We start from the raw sequence: 21,937 nt of genomic DNA on the forward strand, positions 1-21,937 counted from the left end.
TTTCACGACTCATCTAGCTCATCAATCTCAAGTGCAAAGAGTGAGCCATAAAACTAATCCAAAGTGTACTTGTCCGTATCATGGCTTTCTTCAATATTATACTTCATAGGTTTGTAGCATTTAGGAAGTGTTAGAATCACTTTTCTCATAGTATCACTTTCTTCAAATTTACAACCAATACCCTTATTATGACTCATAATGTCATTTGTGTAGTATATATAGCTTTCCATGCTCTCAATCAGAAATTTTGAAGTTCTCAAAGTTGTGCTTTAGATTTGTCAACTTGGATTCTCATAACCTTCATATATACTATTAATCTTTTGTCAGACCTCTTTAACATATTTCAACCCAAGAACTTTGGACTATATCGCATCACTATGTTAGCTAAAAATAGAAACATTAGCCTTGAAGTTGTTCTTGTGTGCCTTGAGTTCATCAAGAGTCTGAGGATAATTTTTTAGATCACTATATCCATTCTTAACTCTTTCCCATTTTTCAGTCAGCAAAGATTCCAACTAAAATTCAATTCTTTCTTTCTAATAATAGTAATTTCTGCCATCAACTTTGTGTGCTTTGAAATTAAGCTCTTCTAAGAGGAATTAGGCTTTGATGCCAATTGTTGAACACACCATAGGGCTGGGGGGGGGGATTAATCAGTTTAAACCTTGAAACACTTAACCTTTGGCCTATTAAACTTTAAAGAAAAATTAACTTATCACTATAATTATGAAACATGAAATCATAGAGAATATGAAACACATGAACATCAAAATTATGTAGAAAACCCTAAACAACGAAAATATATGGTTAGAATAAAAATTAGAATATGATAAATGAATACAATGTTTAGGCACAAGGCCAAGGAGCTCACTGCCCCTTAAAGGGCTTACAAGACTAGCATATACAACATTATGGAAAGATAAAAAGGTGCACAAACTACCAAAAGTAACACAACTTCTTTGGGCAGACACAAATGAACAAATGAATTGGAATGAGTAAATATCTCATGATCATGAAATTTTCATTGGACCATGATAGTAGGGCATTATATTATCATTATTTAGATATGCATGTAGATATATTAGGTTGCGCCAGGGTTTCCATCCCAACATTTTTTCTTCATAGCTAGGTATTTTGTGTAGGGTTGAGTAATTTCAAAGGCATAAGAACTTAGGGGAAGTATAGCTTCATATTTGGGAGGTAAAATGGCTAAGCTATGTTCAATCCTTTGACTTGTAGATGATGATGTGAATTAGTGATGAACATAAGTTGATTATGATATTTTATTTTATCATAATTTGTAATTATACTTTATAATTTAATTATTGATATTTATAAGGCATTAGAGATAATATTGTAACATTATTTTTCTAGAATAAGTACTTAATATTTAAAAAATATTATTATTATATTTTGTAAATATTAGAGTTAATTCATTTATTTATTTTTATTTATGTGGATGATGTGTATTGAGTATTAAAGGAGTAGGTTAAACACTAAAGCCTTGATTTTACTATGTTGAAATGCAATGAGAGATCACAATAGCCTCAAGTTAAATAGTGCTTGGGGTATGTGTACATAAGTACTTATAGATTTAGATAGGATTTAAATCAATGTTGAACAACTTGAGTTGCGATGGAGATAGAGCCTCCTAGGTGCTTTTACACCTATCACAAAAGGATAGATTCCTCTTTCCCACTTGCTTTGGTTTAATTTTTATTAAGAATTACATATTGAATACTGATAGTATTGCATTGAAATGAATAAAATATTTAGAAAAATAATTTATATGCATGATATTATTGAAATATAGATATTGTTGTTCCTTCTTGATGTGTATGGTACATTTTTTTCATGAGGATTCATTATTGCATGTACGATATAGAAGTATTCATAAATAAAATAAAATAAAATACATGAAGTTGACATAGTAGAATATTTGGGTTAATAACTTGTTTCATTTGTATGTTGTTTAGATTACAACCAAGAAAGTCAAAACCTATGTCAATGTAGAAGAAACCTCCAAGAAGGCGAAGTTGACACTCAAAGTAAGAGACCAAAGTCAATGAGAATATTTGGCATTATTTTCTATATTTAAAGCCATCTTTGAGAAAGAGGAACATATAAATCTGTAAGAGTAAGTCACAATATGATTGAAGAAGTGACAATAGAAGAAGATAATTGATCTTGTGAAACTCACAAAAATTATTCAATGCCATTGATACAAATTCAAGTGAGGATGTTTTATCCAATTTGTAGAAATTGCTTGGAGTTAGAAACCAAGAATTAATAGTCCACATGGATATTTCGACATAATGCATATATGAAGGAGGTAATAAAAGTCATGTTGGAAGAAAATATCATTATTATTATGTTGAATCAATTAGTGGTTGAAATAAATAGGAAGATTGTTGGGATATTCAATTTATGGCAGTTTGCATGAGTAGAATTGCATGCATAATTTTAGCATGAAGTTAAAAATATTTTTTCTTAATATAGATATTGAATGTTAATTTTTCAATTTGCATGGAGTTGGATGATAATTTTGTATAATTTCTAGATTGTGCTCTTTATGTCAAAGATATCAATTTATTGAGCCTACTATAAAGATCTCCTAGCATCTGATCATTTGAATGGTATATCCTTGATTTTATGATCAAGAAATTTATGGAATTAATTTTAAAGAATAAATCCTTGTTCATTTGATCAAGAAGATTAATATTGATTATATTAAAAATTTATCAAATATTTATTTCTAACTATTGTTGTATAAATTGTCATACATTTTTTAAATTTGATTTTGGTCTCTAGGGCATATGAGAGATTTTTCGTTTTCCCTTTCTTTCTTTCACCTTATGAAGGATATTTGAGTAATTTGAACATGTGGGAAGCTTATGGTTTATTCAAAAGTAGTTTGGATACATACAAAGTCATTAAAAAGTTTGGATTTTCATCTTTACCCTTGAACAAATTTTGAAAAGACATCGATTTCCTTTAGTAGGAATGTGTTTTGAAAGAAAAGTAGTTCAGGTTGATGATTCTTGCTATTTCTATCAACGCATCAAGTCTTCTTTTCACAAGTTAGTTCTTTTTGAAATGGCATAAATTTTATTCACCTATTAAAATTTAACTATGGTAGATGGCTTCAAATGGTAATTGCATGAGATTTTCTTACTATTGATCATGCAGTTTCCTTATGTGTGTCATGTAGTTTTCTCCTCGGCGCATTTGGAAAAGAAGTTAAGAAATTTTTACGAGGATGCATTAAAATTTATTTATAGATACAAGATTTTAATTCCTCTATACAAGTCATCGGAGTTAAATATGGTGAATTAAAGTCTTATTTTAATATATTATATCTACAACTTATTTATTTTTTCTTTGTCTTTTGCATAATAGACATTAAAATTTAGCTTTTTCCATTTTAAATTTAACTTAAATTGGTAACTACCAAATTAGGCAACACTTTCCTATGCACAAAATAAAAAAGTACCAGAAATTTGGGCTAGTGCTCATGCATTAAACTTATAAAGTGCTACTTTTATTTGAGATTGCATGCATTTTTTTGTAATCAATGAGCTAATATAAATTTTTATAATGTAATGCACAATTTAAATCTAAATTAGGGATAAAAAATCCCTCTAATATTTATTTGAAAGAATAAAATTATAAGTTGTGGCATGATGATATCCTAGAGTATCACCAATGTATCGATGTACTGTCACATTTATATGAAATTATTACTGAACTAGGTGCATGTTGGAAGAAATCTACATGGAGAACATAATTTTTATTTCTTATAATTAATTAATTTATTTGTTTGGGATACAACCTCATGGGTTGTATCACAAGTTTAGTTCTTGTGCACTCTATAGACCACACTATGTGAAATGTATGGAGATTCACTGAACCACAATTATCAAATTATCCTACTATGGATATGGTTCTCTCCCTTCATCATGTTGATAATCCTTAGTGATACATAAAAGTAACATGATTATTGGAAAATTCTTGAATATCCCAAAAACACGAATACATATGTTTCCTCTTTATATACCTCTAGCTCATTTATGGTTATTATACCACCTTCACCAAACAATAGACAAAGATATTATCTTCTTCGTTTCTACTTTAGATTCTCTCTAGTAGGTTTACACTTGTATTCATAATTTGGACAATTTTGATCTTTCTTTGCCACTTCATTGTACTGTCTCAAGACATTAGGGTTTTCATCCAAATAAATATCACACTTCGGTTGTTACTATTTCAAAATCTTGCATGGAAAAATAAATAGTTTAGCTTAATCTTAGAGAAACATGATTAGAGTTCAAAGACTTCATAATTTTTCAATTTTTTTCTTACATATTTCTCTCAAGAATTCGAATATAATTTGCATACTTCTACAATTCTATATATTCATAAGAGGATGAATGTTGCTAAATGATGTTGTATCATATTCAACATGTACTATCAATAATAGAAAATCATTTTAGGAGACTTTATCTTGGTGGGGGTTGTAGACCCTCATTTATTTTGTCTTATTGAGAGAATTTTTCCTCATAGGCTACTTTTTGTTCTTCTTATCTTCTAGAGAGCTCTTTCCTTTTTATCTCTTTTAGTGGTGAGATTTTCCCACTACCTTTTCTTCCTTTCTCCACTTTGTGAGAATATTTGTGTACTTGGGTACCTCATCAAGCCTTTTTGTGAAGGCCTAATCTCTTTATATTCACCTAGATGCAATGAAGGTGCATGTTTTATTGTAGATATTCTTTCTAGATAATATTGCTTGTGCACAATTTCTTTTGTAGATAAGATTTATTAGGTGTGCTATCGTACATGGAGATTGCATGCACATATCCTAGACAATAGTTGCTATTTTCCGTGGCAATTAATCTCTCCATAAATTTGTACATATTATTGAAAGTTCAATCATTTCATCGAGTAAAATTATTAATATATAGACTATATATTACATTTTTTTTCATTAATGTTTGAGTGTGCACTTTCTAGACTTGAATGTCTTTTCAATACTAGCTTTTGATCAATAGATTCTTGCTAATCCCATATTCATAAGGCTATTTAGAACCAAAACCTAATATCACAATTATATACTATGATAAAAAAAGTGCATTAAAGTTCTCCAAGAATTAAATGTCCCATAGCCACACAAAGAATATTTAAGCACATTGTCACTTTGTTTCTAAGAATCACCTCAATATATATGAAAACTAAGCTAGCTAATTTGCTAAGAAATTTGAATCTTGAAGATAGATATATATATATATATATATATATATATATATATATATATATATATATATATATATATATATATATATATATATATATATATATATAAAGTATCTTTGGATCCATAAACTAGACATGGATCAAATATATTCAAATATGTGTAATTTATAAAGTTTGAAATGATTCCCTACCTAAGAAAAATTGAACACATCGTTAATTGAGCTAGAAAGTGGTCTCATTAATAATTTGATTCTAGTAATTGAAAATTTCTCAGATGACATGATTATTGTAAAATATGATTTCTTGTCGAGCCATCGAAAATATACCAAAAGTATGATCATATAGATTGAAAACCTTATCTAATAAAAAATAATGCATTCACTATAAGAGGAATAATTGTTGGAACTTTTTGAATTTCAATAAAAATAAAAAATTGAATTAAAAAATTAATACATTTGTAAAAAAAAATATTTGGTTTTTTTAAATTTTGATTTTAAAATATTTAATTTCAACTTAATTTTGAAAAAAAATAGAAAATTCATTACTCCGATGAGTATTATATGATGTATTAATTTTAAATAAATATTATTAACCTTTCTCGACTATCATTTGATGAAAAATGAAATGTAAGGTACAAAGAAGGAAATGTAGGGTGCAAGAGAGTATGAATCTGAATGAAACTTTTCCCATCTCAACTATATAAGAATCTCAAGTATATAAGATATATATTATAGTTTATGAAATTATGAATTCCTTCAATTAATTAATATAAATTTATTATGAATTGTCTATCTTTATTTTATAATTGTACTTATTTAGTTTGATAAATGTGAATCATATTTGGAAGTGAATACTATTCTTGCTCTAGATATTCTAAAGTCTAGTTACATACAAAACATCGTAAAATTTTTACAATATAACAGATTAAACCAAAAGATCCTCCTTTAAAAAATTATTTATACGATGGTAACATTTCAAAGACATAATTTTAACAAAAGCATATGCTGTTTAAAATGAAAAACATGGATTAGGGGGAGGGACTAGTAGTTGTGAAGGCTAACTACATCAACACGTAGCCATCACATGAAATATCGTAAAACCTCCGGTTTTTTTTAGATATAAAATGTACACTTAACTATCTACAACTAAGGTTTGAAGGCATGATTCATCATGCAACTCATCAAAATAGCATGTCTAGTGAGAAGTGTACAAAAATGACTTTTTAAAGATTCGACCAAAATTTAATCTAAAAATTCCTAGTAGTTGAATAAAAACATATCATTTGTAATTAGTATAATATCATATTATTATGTTAAATATAGCTTATATGCAGTTTTGAATGGACCAAATACCTTTTAGTAATAATATATGTGTTATATCTCTAGCTTTTATATCCAACACCAAAGGACCAATAGTTGAACACAAAAAAAACATTTGATGTTATAAAAACAACATATTATTATATAAAATACAACTTATGTTGAACACAAAGTGACCAACTAGTGAACACTAAAAACTTCATACAATCTCTCACATTTCATGGAAAAAAAAAAGGTATTTATTGTGTTCACATTCTATACATTGGTACCCCAATAGTTGTACACATAAGAATATTATTTTTTCACTATGATAACAATACTTGTTTAAGTGAGCATCTTATTTTATATATGATACACTTTTAGTGGATAGCTATGATATTTTATGGAAATAAAAAATGATTTATTTTACTTGTTAATGAATATATTTATGTCTTTTTCATATAACATTTACAGGTTCTCTTGAGTCTACATATTGATCCATTTTGATCAACATTTAATAATTTTTTTATTTACATATTATTTATTTACAATATATAGTATAAATATATTGTAAATTGAAAATTATAAATACAAGTAAATGTACAAATATTGAATCCTCTACAACTTCTGACCCTCTCCCCTAAAAGATAGTGTATAGTATTGTGTTGACTTTGAGTGTCGGGAAAATTAGCACTTAAAAACGAAGTATACGAGATCAATGAAAAGTACTACTAGCTTGAACACGGCAAAACAAATCAACAGAGACCAAGACTACGAAGCATCTGAGATCATGGTAAAGTACTATTAGCTCGCACACGGCATAATAAATCAACGGACGGCAATGTGTTTAAGTCATTGGCTTGCTGGTGTGAACACAGCGTAAAGTCCTTGGAAAAGCATTTGCGATTATTTGCCCTGGTTGACTCGATATGGCGTACTAAAAATGAATGTTTAGCATCCTCTATAAATGTTATCACTCGCTGGATGGCTTGTTAAGAAATTGAGGGCGGGCAAATGACGACAAGTATATTGATTCAAATGCTGTTGTTAACCTTGGCTCTGGTATTCGCGTCAACCACTGCCTCCGTAATACCCATTCACAACACCTCCAATTCTCCTCATGTCTCTGCTTTACATAGGCCTTCCATGGACGGAATGTTTTCTGTTGTCAGAAGACGTATGCTTCTGGAAAAAGGCGATGACAATGTTTTGGAGAAGAGGGATTTGGAAGCCTTACTCTCTTTCAGAAATAGTATTACAGCCGACCCTATGCAGTCGCTTATCAACTGGACATCTACCAATTCAGGAAACCTGTGCTCATGGAATGGTGTTGTGTGTAGAAAGCATACCCAAAGAGTGGTGGCCATCATTCTCCCACAGCTGGGATTGCAAGGTACCATTTCTCCCTACATAGGGAATCTATCTTTATTAGGCATTCTGAATCTCTCAAGCAATTCTTTGATGGGGAAAATTCCACCTCAGCTTGGCCAACTGAAATCGTTGAGGTTACTCGACCTTAAAACAAATCTGCTGATGGGCTCCATTCCCACATCTCTTGCTAATTGCACACACCTTGAGTGGATAAGACTTTCTGTTAACAACTTGACCGGGAATATCCCTGCACAATTCGGTGGTCTCGGCAGTTTAGAGTATCTTCGCTTGTCCTACAATGATCTAAGTGGAAACATTCCAGTTTCTCTGAGCAACTGCACGTCCCTTCTTGATTTGGTACTTGGTGTTAACAATCTCACAGGTAAACGAACTCTCATCTCTCTCCTTTGAAGTGAACATTGCATCCCGTTCTGTAAATAATACTCCTGAATTATAATTTTGCTGGTTTTGGTTATAATAACTTGACAGGAAGCATTCCACCCGAATTGGGGAGGCTTGACAAATTGCAGTATATTTCCGTGAACGATAACAAGTTGAAAACCCAAATCCCTGCAGCCCTTGGTAATTGTTCCTCCTTGGAAGTATTGTTTATTGGGGGTTATGCCCAGCTATATGGCAGTATACCAGCTGAACTAGGAAATTTGAAACATCTTGGCCAATTATCACTGTATGGCCCAGGAGGGATCATAGGCTCTATACCTCCAGAAATAGGAAACTGTACTAGTCTTGAGTGGCTTGATGTGGGATACCACCATATTACCGGACCATTGCCCACAAGTATTGCCATGCTTCCTATGTCCACCCTTGATTTAATATTTAACAGTTTTAATGGGACAATTCCAGAATTCATCTTCAATCTCACCCAATTAATTTTCTTAGATCTTGGTAAAAACAGATTCACGGGAACCCTTTCCGATGGCTTCGGAAATTTGAGAGAGCTAAAATCTCTAAATCTGGGTACAAACCTTTTACACGGCACCATACCCCAAGTAATAATTAACCTGACCAAGCTTGAAAAACTTTCCTTGGACACTAACCAATTGACAGGGTTAGTTCCCAAAGATATAGGAAGCCTCCAAAAATTGAAACTCTTGCAATTGTATTCAAACAATCTGACTGGCATTATTCCTGAGTCCGTGGGAGATCTCCAATATTTAGAAACCTTGTATCTTCAGTTTAACAATTTGATTGGTCCAATACCTGACAGTATTGGTAAACTCAAGAGTGTTAGGGAGCTGTTAATCACGAGCAATGATATAAACGGGAGTATCCCAGAAAGTATCAGTGGTTTGATGTCAGTGCAGGTGTTAGATTTTTCAGACAACAGCTTGGATGGAAAGATTCCTGAGGGTATCACTCAATGCACTGCACTCAACCGCCTGATTTTGTCCCAGAATATGCTGACAGGAAATATTCCATTCTCTATGGGCAGCTGCCCCTTAATGACAGAGCTGATACTATCCAGTAACTCTTTGTCCGGTGGAATTCCCCGGACACTTACCAACTGCAAATCTTTAAGGAAGATAAAGCTGTCGAACAATTCCTTGAATGGAAGTTTCGATATCAATTATCCTCCTTCTCTGGAAGTGTTGTCAGCAAACACCAATAACTTCTCCGGGACTCTGCCCGTATCTTTGGCCAAATGTACGAAGCTTCAGCTTTTGGATTTCAGAAGGAACCATTTGAGAGGTGCACTTCCTTTGTACCTGGCGAATTTTCAGGAATTGAGAGTTTTGAGCCTTGGGTATAATCAGCTTCAAGGTACTTTTCCAGCGTGGATGGTAAGACTCACTAGTTTGCAGGTGTTGGATTTATCAAACAATAAGTTTGATGGTCAAATACCATCTAATCTTGAGAATCTCCAGGGATTTGCGAAGCGCGGAGATCCGCAAGTGTCTGGAAGCAGCCTATATGAAGATATACGCATAGTAATAAAAAAACATGAGTACAGGCTGGAGTATGTATTGGCAGCGAACACCATACTTGATTTGTCAAGTAACAATCTCAGCGGGCAGATACCAGAAAGCATAAAGAATTTGAGCAGCCTGAGATTACTAAATCTCTCTGGGAACCATTTCAGTGGTAAGATACCAGCTTCTCTTGGACATATATGGACTTTGGAGCAGTTGGATTTGTCTCAAAATATGCTGGAAGGGCAAATTCCTGAGGACCTCTCTCTATTGTCCCTGTTGGCCTATTTGGATCTATCTAATAACACTCTTTGTGGACAGATACCCAGAGGAACGCAGTTACAGACATTCACTGCCAAGTATTTCCAGAAAAATAGATGTTTATGCGGGGGACCTCTACAGAGTTGCAGCCCAAACAAGACTTCTGTTGTGCCATCCGCCTCGCCTTTAGCGAACAATTTCAAATCAATATGGACTGCAATTGATGAAAATGTGTCCATGGTTGCTATGGGGTTGGGCTTCGGGATTGCCTTTGCTGGAACAATCTCAGTGATAATATGGTGGAACACACTTTGGCTTTGCATTATGGCACTCAAAAGCAGAGGCTTTTATGGATTTGCGAATTCCCAAACATGTAGTTGGAGTTTGAGTTACAGCCCTCGTTTTACATTTCACTCATCTACATCGACAGGCACAGCCACAGCTTAGTTGCATCGTTTATTCTTCAGTTTCAAGCTCTTTAGTTTTCATTTCCGCCTTGGAGTTTTCAGCAGTTAATTTTATATGCAGGCTAGTATAAGGTATAGGAAGTACTTTATTCTCCTCGCCAAGCTGAATAATCAACGTACAGTATGATGAGTTGTGTTCACAAATGATATATTCTCCTGTCCTTAACATATTAATTAATGTGCATATGGATTAGTTTTAAGGTTGTATTGTGTTTAGAAAATAGTTAATAGTCTTTTAACTTTAAGTTGTTTTAGTGAATATTTTGAATATTATAAGATTGTGTTGAATGTAAAATTTATATAATGAAAAGGTTTACAAGTATTCTTAAAAGTACTTTTCAATTACATATTATTTAAATATTTTATATTTTAGTTTAATTTGATTTATAGTTTTAAGGAATTTTGTCTATATTTACGAATAGTTATATGTTCTTGTTTTGTATAGTCAATTGTGGTTTCTCTACTAAAATAAATTATAGGAAATAAGGAATCATGTGAATCACTTGACAAATGATTATGTAGTGCGAATGATTATATGGTGCATAATGATTATTAAATTTTTAAATTTTTTTTTTGATTATTTGAAAATGATATTAAGTAATTGTATGCGAATATACTTGACTTTTATATTTATATATGAAATGATCTTATTGCATTTTCTTTTGATCCTTTTAGTGATTATATAACTTTAATAATATAATAGGTAATAATATAATAGGTGGTTTATAAATATTTTTAAAAATTGATATGAAATTGTATGTAAATTTAACATGTAATTGTAAGATATTTGAGGCATATTTGTACATGTGTCAATACAATTGACTTAATGGTCTTGATTCTTTTGTATAAATAATTCAATGTAGATTTGGGTTTCATTTTGATGCATTATAAGTTCCCAAAATTCTCCAATAGAAATATAATTAGGTAGTTTAAATTTAATAAAAACTAAAAAATCTTGGGAATGAAACATCTTACTTTTACATTTTCTGTTGTTGAATCATTTTCATCATAAAGATAAGGTATCCATTCCTTTCTATCTTCTATATTCTATGAATACTAGTATTAAGGATGCTACGACTAATCTAGATAGTAACCCTGCTCTACATGAAGGGTTAATGGTGTTATTGTATGATTATTTCAATCCAATTCTATACAACAAACTATTTCTGACCACTCTGCCTCAGAAGAGGACATGCATGATTCGGATGATGGTGAGGAGGGGGGGGTCTAATTCGGAATTAGAATATGAGTCTGGAAAAGGTAAAAACAAATAGATGATTGTTGGGTCTGGCAAGAAGAATTTGGGGAAAGTGGCCAAGAATAGGGATAAGAAGACTCAAGAGGATGAGAGCTAGTATGAGGAAGAAATTGATGACAATGAGGGTATGGAGATGAAGAATAAAGATGAATTGGTTTCCTCCCCTCTAAAGAAGAAGACAAAAATTATGCCCTCCATCTCTACCAGATGCTCGAGGGATGATGTGGGTAATTCCAAAGCTCTGACCCCTCCTTTGGAATCTAAGAGCCCTGTTCGACTTGCTGATAGTATTCCTAAGGAAGCGGTAGGTGAGGGTCTCCCTCCTATCAATAAAAAAATATTTGTTGTTAATCTGGAAACCCCTGGTGAAGAGACTATTTTTATTGACTTGAACAATGATAGCAAAGACCCCACTCTCAATGTTCTGCAAACTGCCAAGGATGGAGCACTATATTTCTATAGGGTAATGAAATGGGTCTTTCGTGAGGTCAATGACATAAAAGCCAAGCAAACTCCTTCCTCTAGCAGGATTGAACTTATTGAAGTCATGAGCACTGGCAAGCATAGCTCTCTCCCTGATTTTTTGAGGGAGTTGACAAAAGAGGTTAGCGAAGCTGAAGCCATCACTAATGCCTATAGTTTCAATTTTAAGGTAGTGACAGATAGGTTTATAGATATAGAGAGGAGGGTTTCCAGTGTGGAGATTACCCTCAAGAAAATTGGGGAGAAGAGTCATAAAATCCTCAAGGCCTCTGCTGAAAACCTAAAGATCTTGATATCCAAGTTGGAGCAGGTCAACCAGAAGAATGATATTGTCAAAGTAATGGAAGACAAGGATACAAAACCTAAAGATGCTTATACTAGCCCAAGTAAGTGAACACAAGCAAGTACCAGGAAAAAGGTGTTGCGTGCTAATAAGGAGATCGAAGAAATTAAGAGTGCAATTGCCTTTGTGGATCAACTGGAGCTCGAAGCTGCGGAGCTCCTAAAAAAAATTAATTAGGTCTATTTCTTGACGGGTCCTCTGCTATCCCTTGTGCGCCTATGTGATGTCCCTTGCTAGTCTCTGGTCCTTCATTGGTTTTTTGCCTTCTTGGCGGCTCTTTTATCTTTATCTTTTTGTTCTTTCTATGTGGGTCTTTAAGGTTTAATCTTACTATGTAATGTTGTAAAGGGTTTCGGAATCCCTTGAAAACCTATTTTTTACTTAATCAAAAACATCTTACTTTTAAAAATACTTGTAATGATTAAGTGTTTTGCTTGATGTAAGAGACATAGAAAGTTTCAAGCTGTTATGAGTACTCACAAAATAAGAAATAATCTTGCATGAGAGAGTGGAAAGAAATGATTTACTTGATTAGAGATGCAATATTGATATAAAAATTATGTATAAAGAACAAGGGTTTCTTATATATGCAAGTGGATAAAAATGTATATCAGAAGATTATTTCATGTGTCACAATCATATTATATTAGACAATAAAAGTAAATGACTAAAAATTACATTAAGTAAACCTAACTAGATTGACATGAGAATGACCTAGGAGGTAAACTAATAGGTAATATACCCCATTAGTTCAAATATTCAACAAATTGTTTAGAAAAGAAAATTTTAAGGCTTACCATATTGCGATGACAATTGTATATTATTATAGCTCATTATTATGAAGTACAGAATGTCAATCACCACATACAATATATATTTTTTGAAACATGGTTTAGAGAGATAAGTATGACCCTAAAAGTTCTATAGAGCTACAAATGTTTACTAATGAAAATATTGTGAATTTAGTGATAAAAGTAATACAATATGGATGCCTATGTAATAAAGTTTAGTAGCTACAATGTGACACAAAGGAAATGTGATATGTCTAGTATCTCAATTAGGATTCTTAAATCAATCAAATTTAGAATTGATACTTACAATCATGATTCAAAGTACATGAATAATGTGTTTCGATGTGAATCTATAACTTCTAACGTTAATACTACATTTTTATTTTTCTAATGTTAACATTGATGAATTTTCTAACTATAGTGACTCATTTTGCTATTAACTTTTAAAATCACAAATTATATCATAAAATATTTTTGATAGTCCTTTGAATGAAGTATTCATTTTCTATTAAATATTTGAGTGTTACTATTGATGCATCCAATATTTTGTTTCTTTTAAAATAAATGTGAAGATTTTATCCAAGAATTGTTATGAATTTTTTATGACAATGATTATGATTTCATTTTTTATACCTATTTTTATAGTTTTCTTGAGAGATACTTATTTTATTAGGACTTGGTTGATGAATGTTGAGCCTAGAACATTTTGAAATAGTTTATTTCTTACATATGCCTTAATTGTGAAGCATATAAATTCAGTTGTAAAATGCTTTATAATAGTATCATTGTGAATATTATTTTTCAAATGGATTATGAAGTCTTTTATAACCCTTTTCATTCAAATAAAATTATCAAATATTATTATTATGAATATTACAATTTGAAATTTATGATTCTTGAAAGTACTTCATTCCTAGCAATCACGATTGTCCATTAAATTTACTAGAACATCAATTCAAAGGATGGTTGTGAAATTTGTGTGTATTCTATTTATTTTACTAATAGATGGCTTAGTAATTATTAGAAAAATGATTGTGATTATTTTTCAGCTACTAATATTTAAATATTTATAGAGATATTTATCAAGTTATCAAAAAGTAAAGGTACCCTATTTAGTTTTTCCTTTTTGATGACTAAATCCCCAACTAGATCAATTTCTTTTTTATTAAGGTGAGTGGGTTTTTGACAAGGACCTTACACCCTATTACAAAGAATAAAATAAGGTAACCAAAGTAAATATTGAGAAAATTTTAAAAAAAACTTTAGTGCCTTTAAATATTTCTTCATTATTTATACCACTATCTAACATGGGGTATCTACTAAACTCAATGGTAGAAGTGAAGTAGAATAGGAAACCTATTTAGAGGCCCCAACTAAGGATAAAACATAAGAATGAGGTGGGATGCCATTAATATAATGAAGTGGAAGATCTTTATGAATGAAAACTTTATCAAATGTAACAAAATAGTATAATAATTAAAAAATATAGAAACGTCATAGAAATACTTATTACCAACTTGAACAAAAGTTGAAAAGTGAGATTTAGAGGGAACCAAAGTAGGAGAGGATGGTTTAGAAAATAATAAGCCATTTGGTTTGTCTATGAATACTATAATATGTTGGATAGGATAATTATTTTACCAAGAAAAAGAGGACTTGTGAGAGTCATGGGAATAGCCAAAGGCCAGATGTCCTTTAGCAAAGAAACATCTGCATTGAAAATAAATGCATTCATAATCAACCAATTGGCTCCATGTAAATTAATTCACTTGTAAAAAAAATTCTCCTAAAATATTTCTAGATAGATCAATATCTACTATAAGACAAGAAAGGGAAGTACAAAAAAAATTTAGAAGTACCAACATCCACTTCTAGAAAATGATCCAAGGCATTTCTAATCACCTCATAGGTAGATTTGTATCAAAGTTTTAGGGGAAGATATGGTAATATCAAGCCCAAACATGGGACACCTCAACTGGCTCTTTACAAGAGTTAAAAGAGTGAGATGAAGGACAAAGAAAGAGATGGTGCAAACCCCACATTCAATCACAAGTGTAACTATAATAATTGTTTTTTATTAAGGTAAATGGGGTAACTATAATAATTGTTAGTATGTTGTTTATTTTAAATTTTGACATTTAATTACTAAGTGTAGGTGAACTATATTTTATTTTATATCCCTATATTTATAAAAAGTACCCTTATTTGTCTCACATTTTTTCAATACCCAATTTAGAGAAATGTATTCCTATAGTCATTTGTTACTTTTCATAACTATATATATGTTTCAATTTTTCATATTTAAATTTTATCAAATCCTCTTGACAAGGAAAAGTGGAGCTCAACATTCTATGAAATAATCTATGATGATATATAGTCACGTTATGAATAAATATAAAATAAATTATATTATATAGTTATATATTTCAAGAAACTAGGAAACATGCAATTTAATTCATAAATATTTTAGGAAAGTAAGTTTAGTCATAAAACATGTATCTAGATTGATACTAATACTATAGGATACTTATACATTGGGTTAAAATTGGCTCTCTTTGAGGGTTACAAAATTTTGTGGATTGAAGGTGACTCTTTAAACATCATCAACCATTTGAAGGGATTCCAAAAACCTATTTGGACAATCAAAGGATTGATTGTGAGTTATTTGGAGTTTATCAATACGTTGGATGATTGATTAAACTCTAATGTAAATAGAGAAGGAAACAATATTGTGAGCCTCTTCACTAACATGAATGTTAGTGAGTCTAGGAATTGGTGGGTGAAAAACGACCATCTCCTAGACTTGATACTAATTCTTTGATTTTCAATAAAGCTCATGATTTCTAATGTGGTGGGCTTTTGGCTTATAATAATTATTTTTTCTCACTTTAATTTACTTTTAGGGAATGGGAACTTTCAAATCGTTTTCTATGTTTATAGCATTTATGTTACACTTACTTGGATTAAGTTTCATTTATGACTAATGATTACTGCCAGTCCTTTTAGCCTACACTCCATATGAATAGTGGCTAGTTTCTATTTGACCCTGCATTTATTTTACCCCACCACTTTCCTGAGTAATTCTATATCTTTCCTTTTCCTTTTTTTACCTATTACAATATCTTGCTTCTCTTCTAGTGGTCTCTTTATCTCGATGGACAAAGAAGTTTTTTGTGTGGAGCCCAATTCCTATGAGAAGAGGTTAAATATTACTTACATTTGAAGTAAATTAGTGGTAAATGAGGTTTCCCCATTTCTAGAGTAGCTCCATGGCAATGATCCACCAGTGATGTAGGATTTCCTTAGTGGCTTAAAGAATCAAACCCTTTCTAATTACAAGGTGCATTTGGTTGTGTTTAAAGACCTAATTGTTGAAGTCTTTGACCTAAACTATGAGGGAGAGAAGAAAATAGAGATCAAAAGGCATATGAGGATGCCATTTCCCTTATACTTAAAGATGATGAATTTGAAAAAGTGGAAAGGACCAAGTGTAGGGGATACATCTATGACACCTTGAAACCTTTCTAGGAAGCTCGATGGTAGAGTCTATTATGAAGTACTTAACCTTGGATGGCTATTTCACTCATCTTTTTGGTCACCATTTATTCTACTCAATCACTTTCATCATAACAATGTTGTTTTCTACCTATTTTACCTTGTTTCCTCTCTTACTACGAGCATTAATAATAATACAAATAAGGCCACCTTCTTCATTCTCCATTAGGTACTAATTCTCCTTATTATGGAGTATGATAAGTATTTGTCTATCCCCATTAAGCTCTCTATGGGGAATCATAAATTGGAGTATGCCCAAAATATTATGGTATACTACTCTGATTTGTCCATGGATTTAGAGGATGAGGTATTCAATGTAGAGGCTTGCTATTATATTGATATTATAAAGAAGCCCACTTCCTAGACTAAAGCCAAGAAAATCCCCTTTAAATCATTTTCTGAGTCTTTGAAACTAAGGAGGATGATGTTGAGCTTATGTCTCCTGTGAGATCTAGCCCATCTAAAGAACTGCCAAGATATTATTATAAGGTGAAAAGTCCTAGGCCAAGCCTCAGTGTTGATATTAGGGAACCTTATAAGCCTTATAAGGAAAAAAGGGGATCTCATGCTAATAGAACCATAATGGCTAGTGTGGAAGTGGGTGTTACTGATAATGTGGAAGGTGAGACTTCTTTTTTTTATAAGAATAGCGAGGAAGGAATGGTGGCAAATAGAAATGAGGACCTTTAGGAGGCTAGTCTATAGAATGGTCTTGATTTCCAAGACAACATTGAGGAGGAGGCCCCTGATGGAACCTCTTATGAATGCTACTAAAGGATGGGCCAATCTAGCTAATTACATTGTATCTAAGCTTATGGACATCATAAATAATATTAGTTCCCTATCTCACAAGGTGGATAGTATCCAAGTGATGAGGAATAAGGGAATGGAGAATAATGAGTCTGATTAAATGTTGGCTCTAATCAACATGGTAATAAATTATGTGAATCATATGAAGTCCAACAAGGATGAAAGATTTAGCTCATTGGAAAACTCAACCACCAAGATTAATTTTAAGGTCAACTGATAACTCAATGATGAATGCTGATTACCAAACCGGTACTGAGAGGGGGGATGAATCAGTATAGGTACAAAAACTGTTTCCTAACTAGTTTGATTGCAGACTGTAAATTATTGGCAATCTCTAACACCGGTTCAAACCAGACTACTACCAGTTAAACACAATCTGACTATGAAAGACATGAACTGGTCAAACTCCTTAGCTTTCCACACAACCTACTTCCTCATTTTCATTTTTTCGTTATGCATAAAAAGATAATGTATCATAAGAAATGTAATAACTTACTAGTATAACATGATTTGCCACTTGATAGAGAACAACAAAGAATCACTTGAAAGAGGCATCACATATGACACACATATTTTTCACGTGGCAACCCAACTGGGAAAAACCACGGTGGGGATGAATACCCACAAGTTGATTTGAACTCTTTTGAAGTCCACTTTGTTAGAAGCCTAGTTCAATTAAAGACTATTACAACATGTTCTGTTAGGAACCGATCCTGTTAGGGATCACTGGTTAAGGGATGGCTAGAATACCCAGTTAGGGGTTAAACCCTGTTAGAGGTTACCTTGTTAGAGGATTTTATGAACTCAATGGCTTTGAGTCACCCTATTAAAGTATTTATAACAAGCTGGTTAAAGCTGTCTGGTTAAGGGATTTTCCATCTGTTGAAGTAGTTAAAGATGAATAGGTATTACAATGATCTTGTAATAGCACTCAATGCCAGTGCAAATCTGCTTTAGTTCCTTCCTTCTGAACACACACTATGCAGGTATCAATCCTCTCATCTACTCTAGCAAGAAACACGTATCTCTGCACTTAGATACACACACAACATTTGCCAACAATCTCAACATGAAACACAACATCGACCTTAGAGAACATAGATAGGTCAGCAGCATAAACCCTAAACACTTAGGTTGAGCAATTGATCGGTTCAATCCTGACCATTTGATACTTTGTATTTGAATACAAAGGTCTTTAATAGATATCAGTTCATGGAGGCAATAACCCATCATGCGTTCTCCACCGTTTGTAAAGACTTCGCACATTCCCGAGGTAGATAGGATAAATCTCCTTCATGCAAGATCTTTCACGTGCACGAGACTGACATGGCAACATGATCTGATCTCCATTATAATGCTAACTTATCACACAATGTCATTGGTTGAATCACACAGGCTTGGAACACTTCAACCGAAAACCCTGAAGCTAAGACTACCAACCAGTAGTCCTACCACATTCCACATACCATTTCTCCTTTCGAGATATCAGTTCTGGTTCACAACATCATACCGGTTCACTTGGACAAGCATACTGCTTCACTTATTGCACATATACCGGTTTACACCACCATACCAATTCTCTTTTCCAGTTTCTTAACTTCAATATACCGGTTCACTTCTTAGCATATTGTCATCAATGACAACATACAATATCATCATGTCATCATACTCTTGCACATATGCCAACAATCTCCCCCTTTGGCATTGATGGCAATATACAAAGATATCACTCAGCATCACATCTTCTCCCTATTGCTGCAAATATCTTCCCTGCTTCACATCTTCTCCCCCTTTGACAACAATGCTAGAGTGGAGGCACAAGCTTCCCTGTTCCACTATGTTGCTCCCCCTGAGGAGTAGCATCCTTCAACACATCAATCCTGAAAAAGATTAGACACTGCTATACCTGACTGATGTGGAGCACATACTTTTAGTTCACCTCTTGAAGGGGCAACACCCCTAACTCACCTCTTAGATAGGTAAAAGTAGCCTTCAGTAGAAGCTTGGTGAATATGTCTGCTAACTGCTCCTTACTGGGAACATGTTCCAATGCCACCTCTTTGTTTTGAACCGTTTCCCTCAAGAAATGATACTTTAGTTCAAAGTGCTTGGTTCTAGCATGTAAAACTGGATTCTTGGAATTAAACTTGTATTGTCACGGACTATACTTACCAGTTCAGATATAGGAACTTTGAAACCATTCAATACATGCTTCATCCAAATAGTTTGGGTACAGTTCATAAAAGCTTCAACATACTCCGCTTCTGCTATAGACTGAGAGATACAGCTCTGCTTTTTACTCATCCACGAGACCAGTCTACCACCGAGAAAGAATGCACCACCGATTGTGCTCTTCCGATCATCTACATTACCAGCCCAATCAACTTCTGTGAACACTTTCAGGTTGAACTCATTATTGTATGGATACCATAACCCATAGTTAATAATTGCTTTCAGATATCTAAGAATCTGCTTGACTGCTACCAAGTGGGATTCTCTTGGGCTTTGTTGAAAGCGAGCGGTAATACCCACTACTTGTGCAATGTCCAGTCTTCTATGCACTACATAATGCAACTTACCAATCATTGATCAGTATTCCTTCTCATTTACCAATGCTAAGTCATCTTCTTTTGATAGTTTACAACCGGTCACCATTGGTGTACCAACCGGTTTACTGTCTTCCATGCCAAAGGTCTTCAACACCTCTTTGACATACTTGGACTGAGTAATAAAGATTTCATCATTCATTTGTTGAATCTACAGTCAAATGAAGAACTTAAGGGTATGTGCAAGCTAATGAGTCACAAATTCGCGGAAGTTTGTGTGTTGGAAAATGTGCTCCGCAAAACGGGCCCTCGTTTTCAAAAAATGAGGGCCTGTTCTAAAAAAACGGGGGCCAGTTAATGGTTCGGCCTCCCGAGACGAAAGGTGATGGGGAGCCGAAGCTAAATAAAATGGGCCCCCATTTTGTTACAAAACGGGGGCCCGTTTTTAAATAACGGGGGCCCGTTTTTAAATAACGGGGGCCTGTTTTTAAATAACGGGGGCCCATTTTTTAAAAATGGGCCCCCATTTTTTAATTCTATTTTTACCCTTTTTTTGGGCAAATTTTTCTTTTTCATCGTGACAGTGAATTGACAAGAGGAGATCAAAAATGGGCCCCCGTGCTGTGGTTTCCATTTCAAGCCTCCACCACTATCCCAGGTACACATTCAGTCATCTATTTTCACATTTCATAATTTTCTTGTATATTTTTCTTGTTTTTTTGTGTATTATTTAGTTTTTTTTGTATTATTTTAGTTTTTTTTATAGTAGCCTATAAATAAATTATTTTTTATATTTGTAAATTCTTGATTTTGATCTAAAATATTTTTGAATAGTTAACTGTAAACCCTAATCAACAAATTTAGAAATCAAAACCAAACCTAGATAATTAACAAAACGAAATCGACACAAACAAAAAAATGAAAATGAAATGGAAACAAAAACCAAAATGTTCGAAAAGGAAATCAAAACAAAACTGAACATATGTACCTAAATTGTTCTTAATCCTCATTAGGCAATACAAAAGTTACCACTAAATTAGTATAACCTTAAAAGTAATTAACATTACTCTTCAAATTTTAGATATCAAAGTTTAGGCTTAGGTTTATGCCATGTCATGGCATAAAGGTCCTATTATGGTCCTATTATGTCATATGATGGTATAAAAGGATCAATTATGGACACATTATGTCATGTCATGGCATAATAGGACACATTATTCCATGATGGCATAATAGGACACATTATGACATGATGGCATAATGTGTCCTATTATGCCATGACATTGCATAATGGGTTCATAGTTGGTCCTATTATATCATGTCATGGCATAATAGGACCTATCATGCCATCATGGCATAATAGGTCCTATTATGCCATGACATTGCATAATAGTCCACCTATTATGCCATCATGGCATAATAGGTCCTATTATGCCATGACATTGCATAATAGTCCACCTATTATGCCATCATGGCATAACAGGTCCATAATAGGACCTATTAAGCCACAACATGACATGATTTTCTCAAAAATTGCCAACTTCATCATCTAATTCATCTCCAAAACTGAAAC

At 32.8% G+C, this 21,937-nt stretch overlaps 1 protein-coding gene across 1 annotated transcript; it reads left to right on the plus strand.

Moving 5' to 3' along the window:
• Positions 1-7,515: 7,515 nt before the first annotated feature.
• LOC131857472 (LRR receptor-like serine/threonine-protein kinase FLS2) lies at positions 7,516-10,778 on the plus strand. Its single transcript, XM_059210111.1, has 2 exons — positions 7,516-8,301; positions 8,409-10,778. Exons 1-2 carry the CDS (start codon positions 7,563-7,565, stop codon positions 10,556-10,558), a joined length of 2,889 nt encoding a protein of 962 aa, XP_059066094.1. The 5' UTR covers positions 7,516-7,562; the 3' UTR covers positions 10,559-10,778.
• Positions 10,779-21,937: the final 11,159 nt, after the last annotated feature.

This window comes from Cryptomeria japonica, chromosome 8 (genome assembly GCF_030272615.1).
Source record: "Cryptomeria japonica chromosome 8, Sugi_1.0, whole genome shotgun sequence".
Taxonomy (NCBI): domain Eukaryota; kingdom Viridiplantae; phylum Streptophyta; class Pinopsida; order Cupressales; family Cupressaceae; genus Cryptomeria; species Cryptomeria japonica.

Bases quoted from the DNA above. Each gene is read 5' to 3' on its own strand.
- LOC131857472 (XM_059210111.1), top strand. From the start codon at position 7,563: ATGACGACAAGTATATTGATTCAAATGCTGTTGTTAACCTTGGCTCTG. The intron at 8,302-8,408 runs GTAAACGAACTC...ATAACTTGACAG, and splicing joins TGGTGTTAACAATCTCACAG to GAAGCATTCCACCCGAATTG.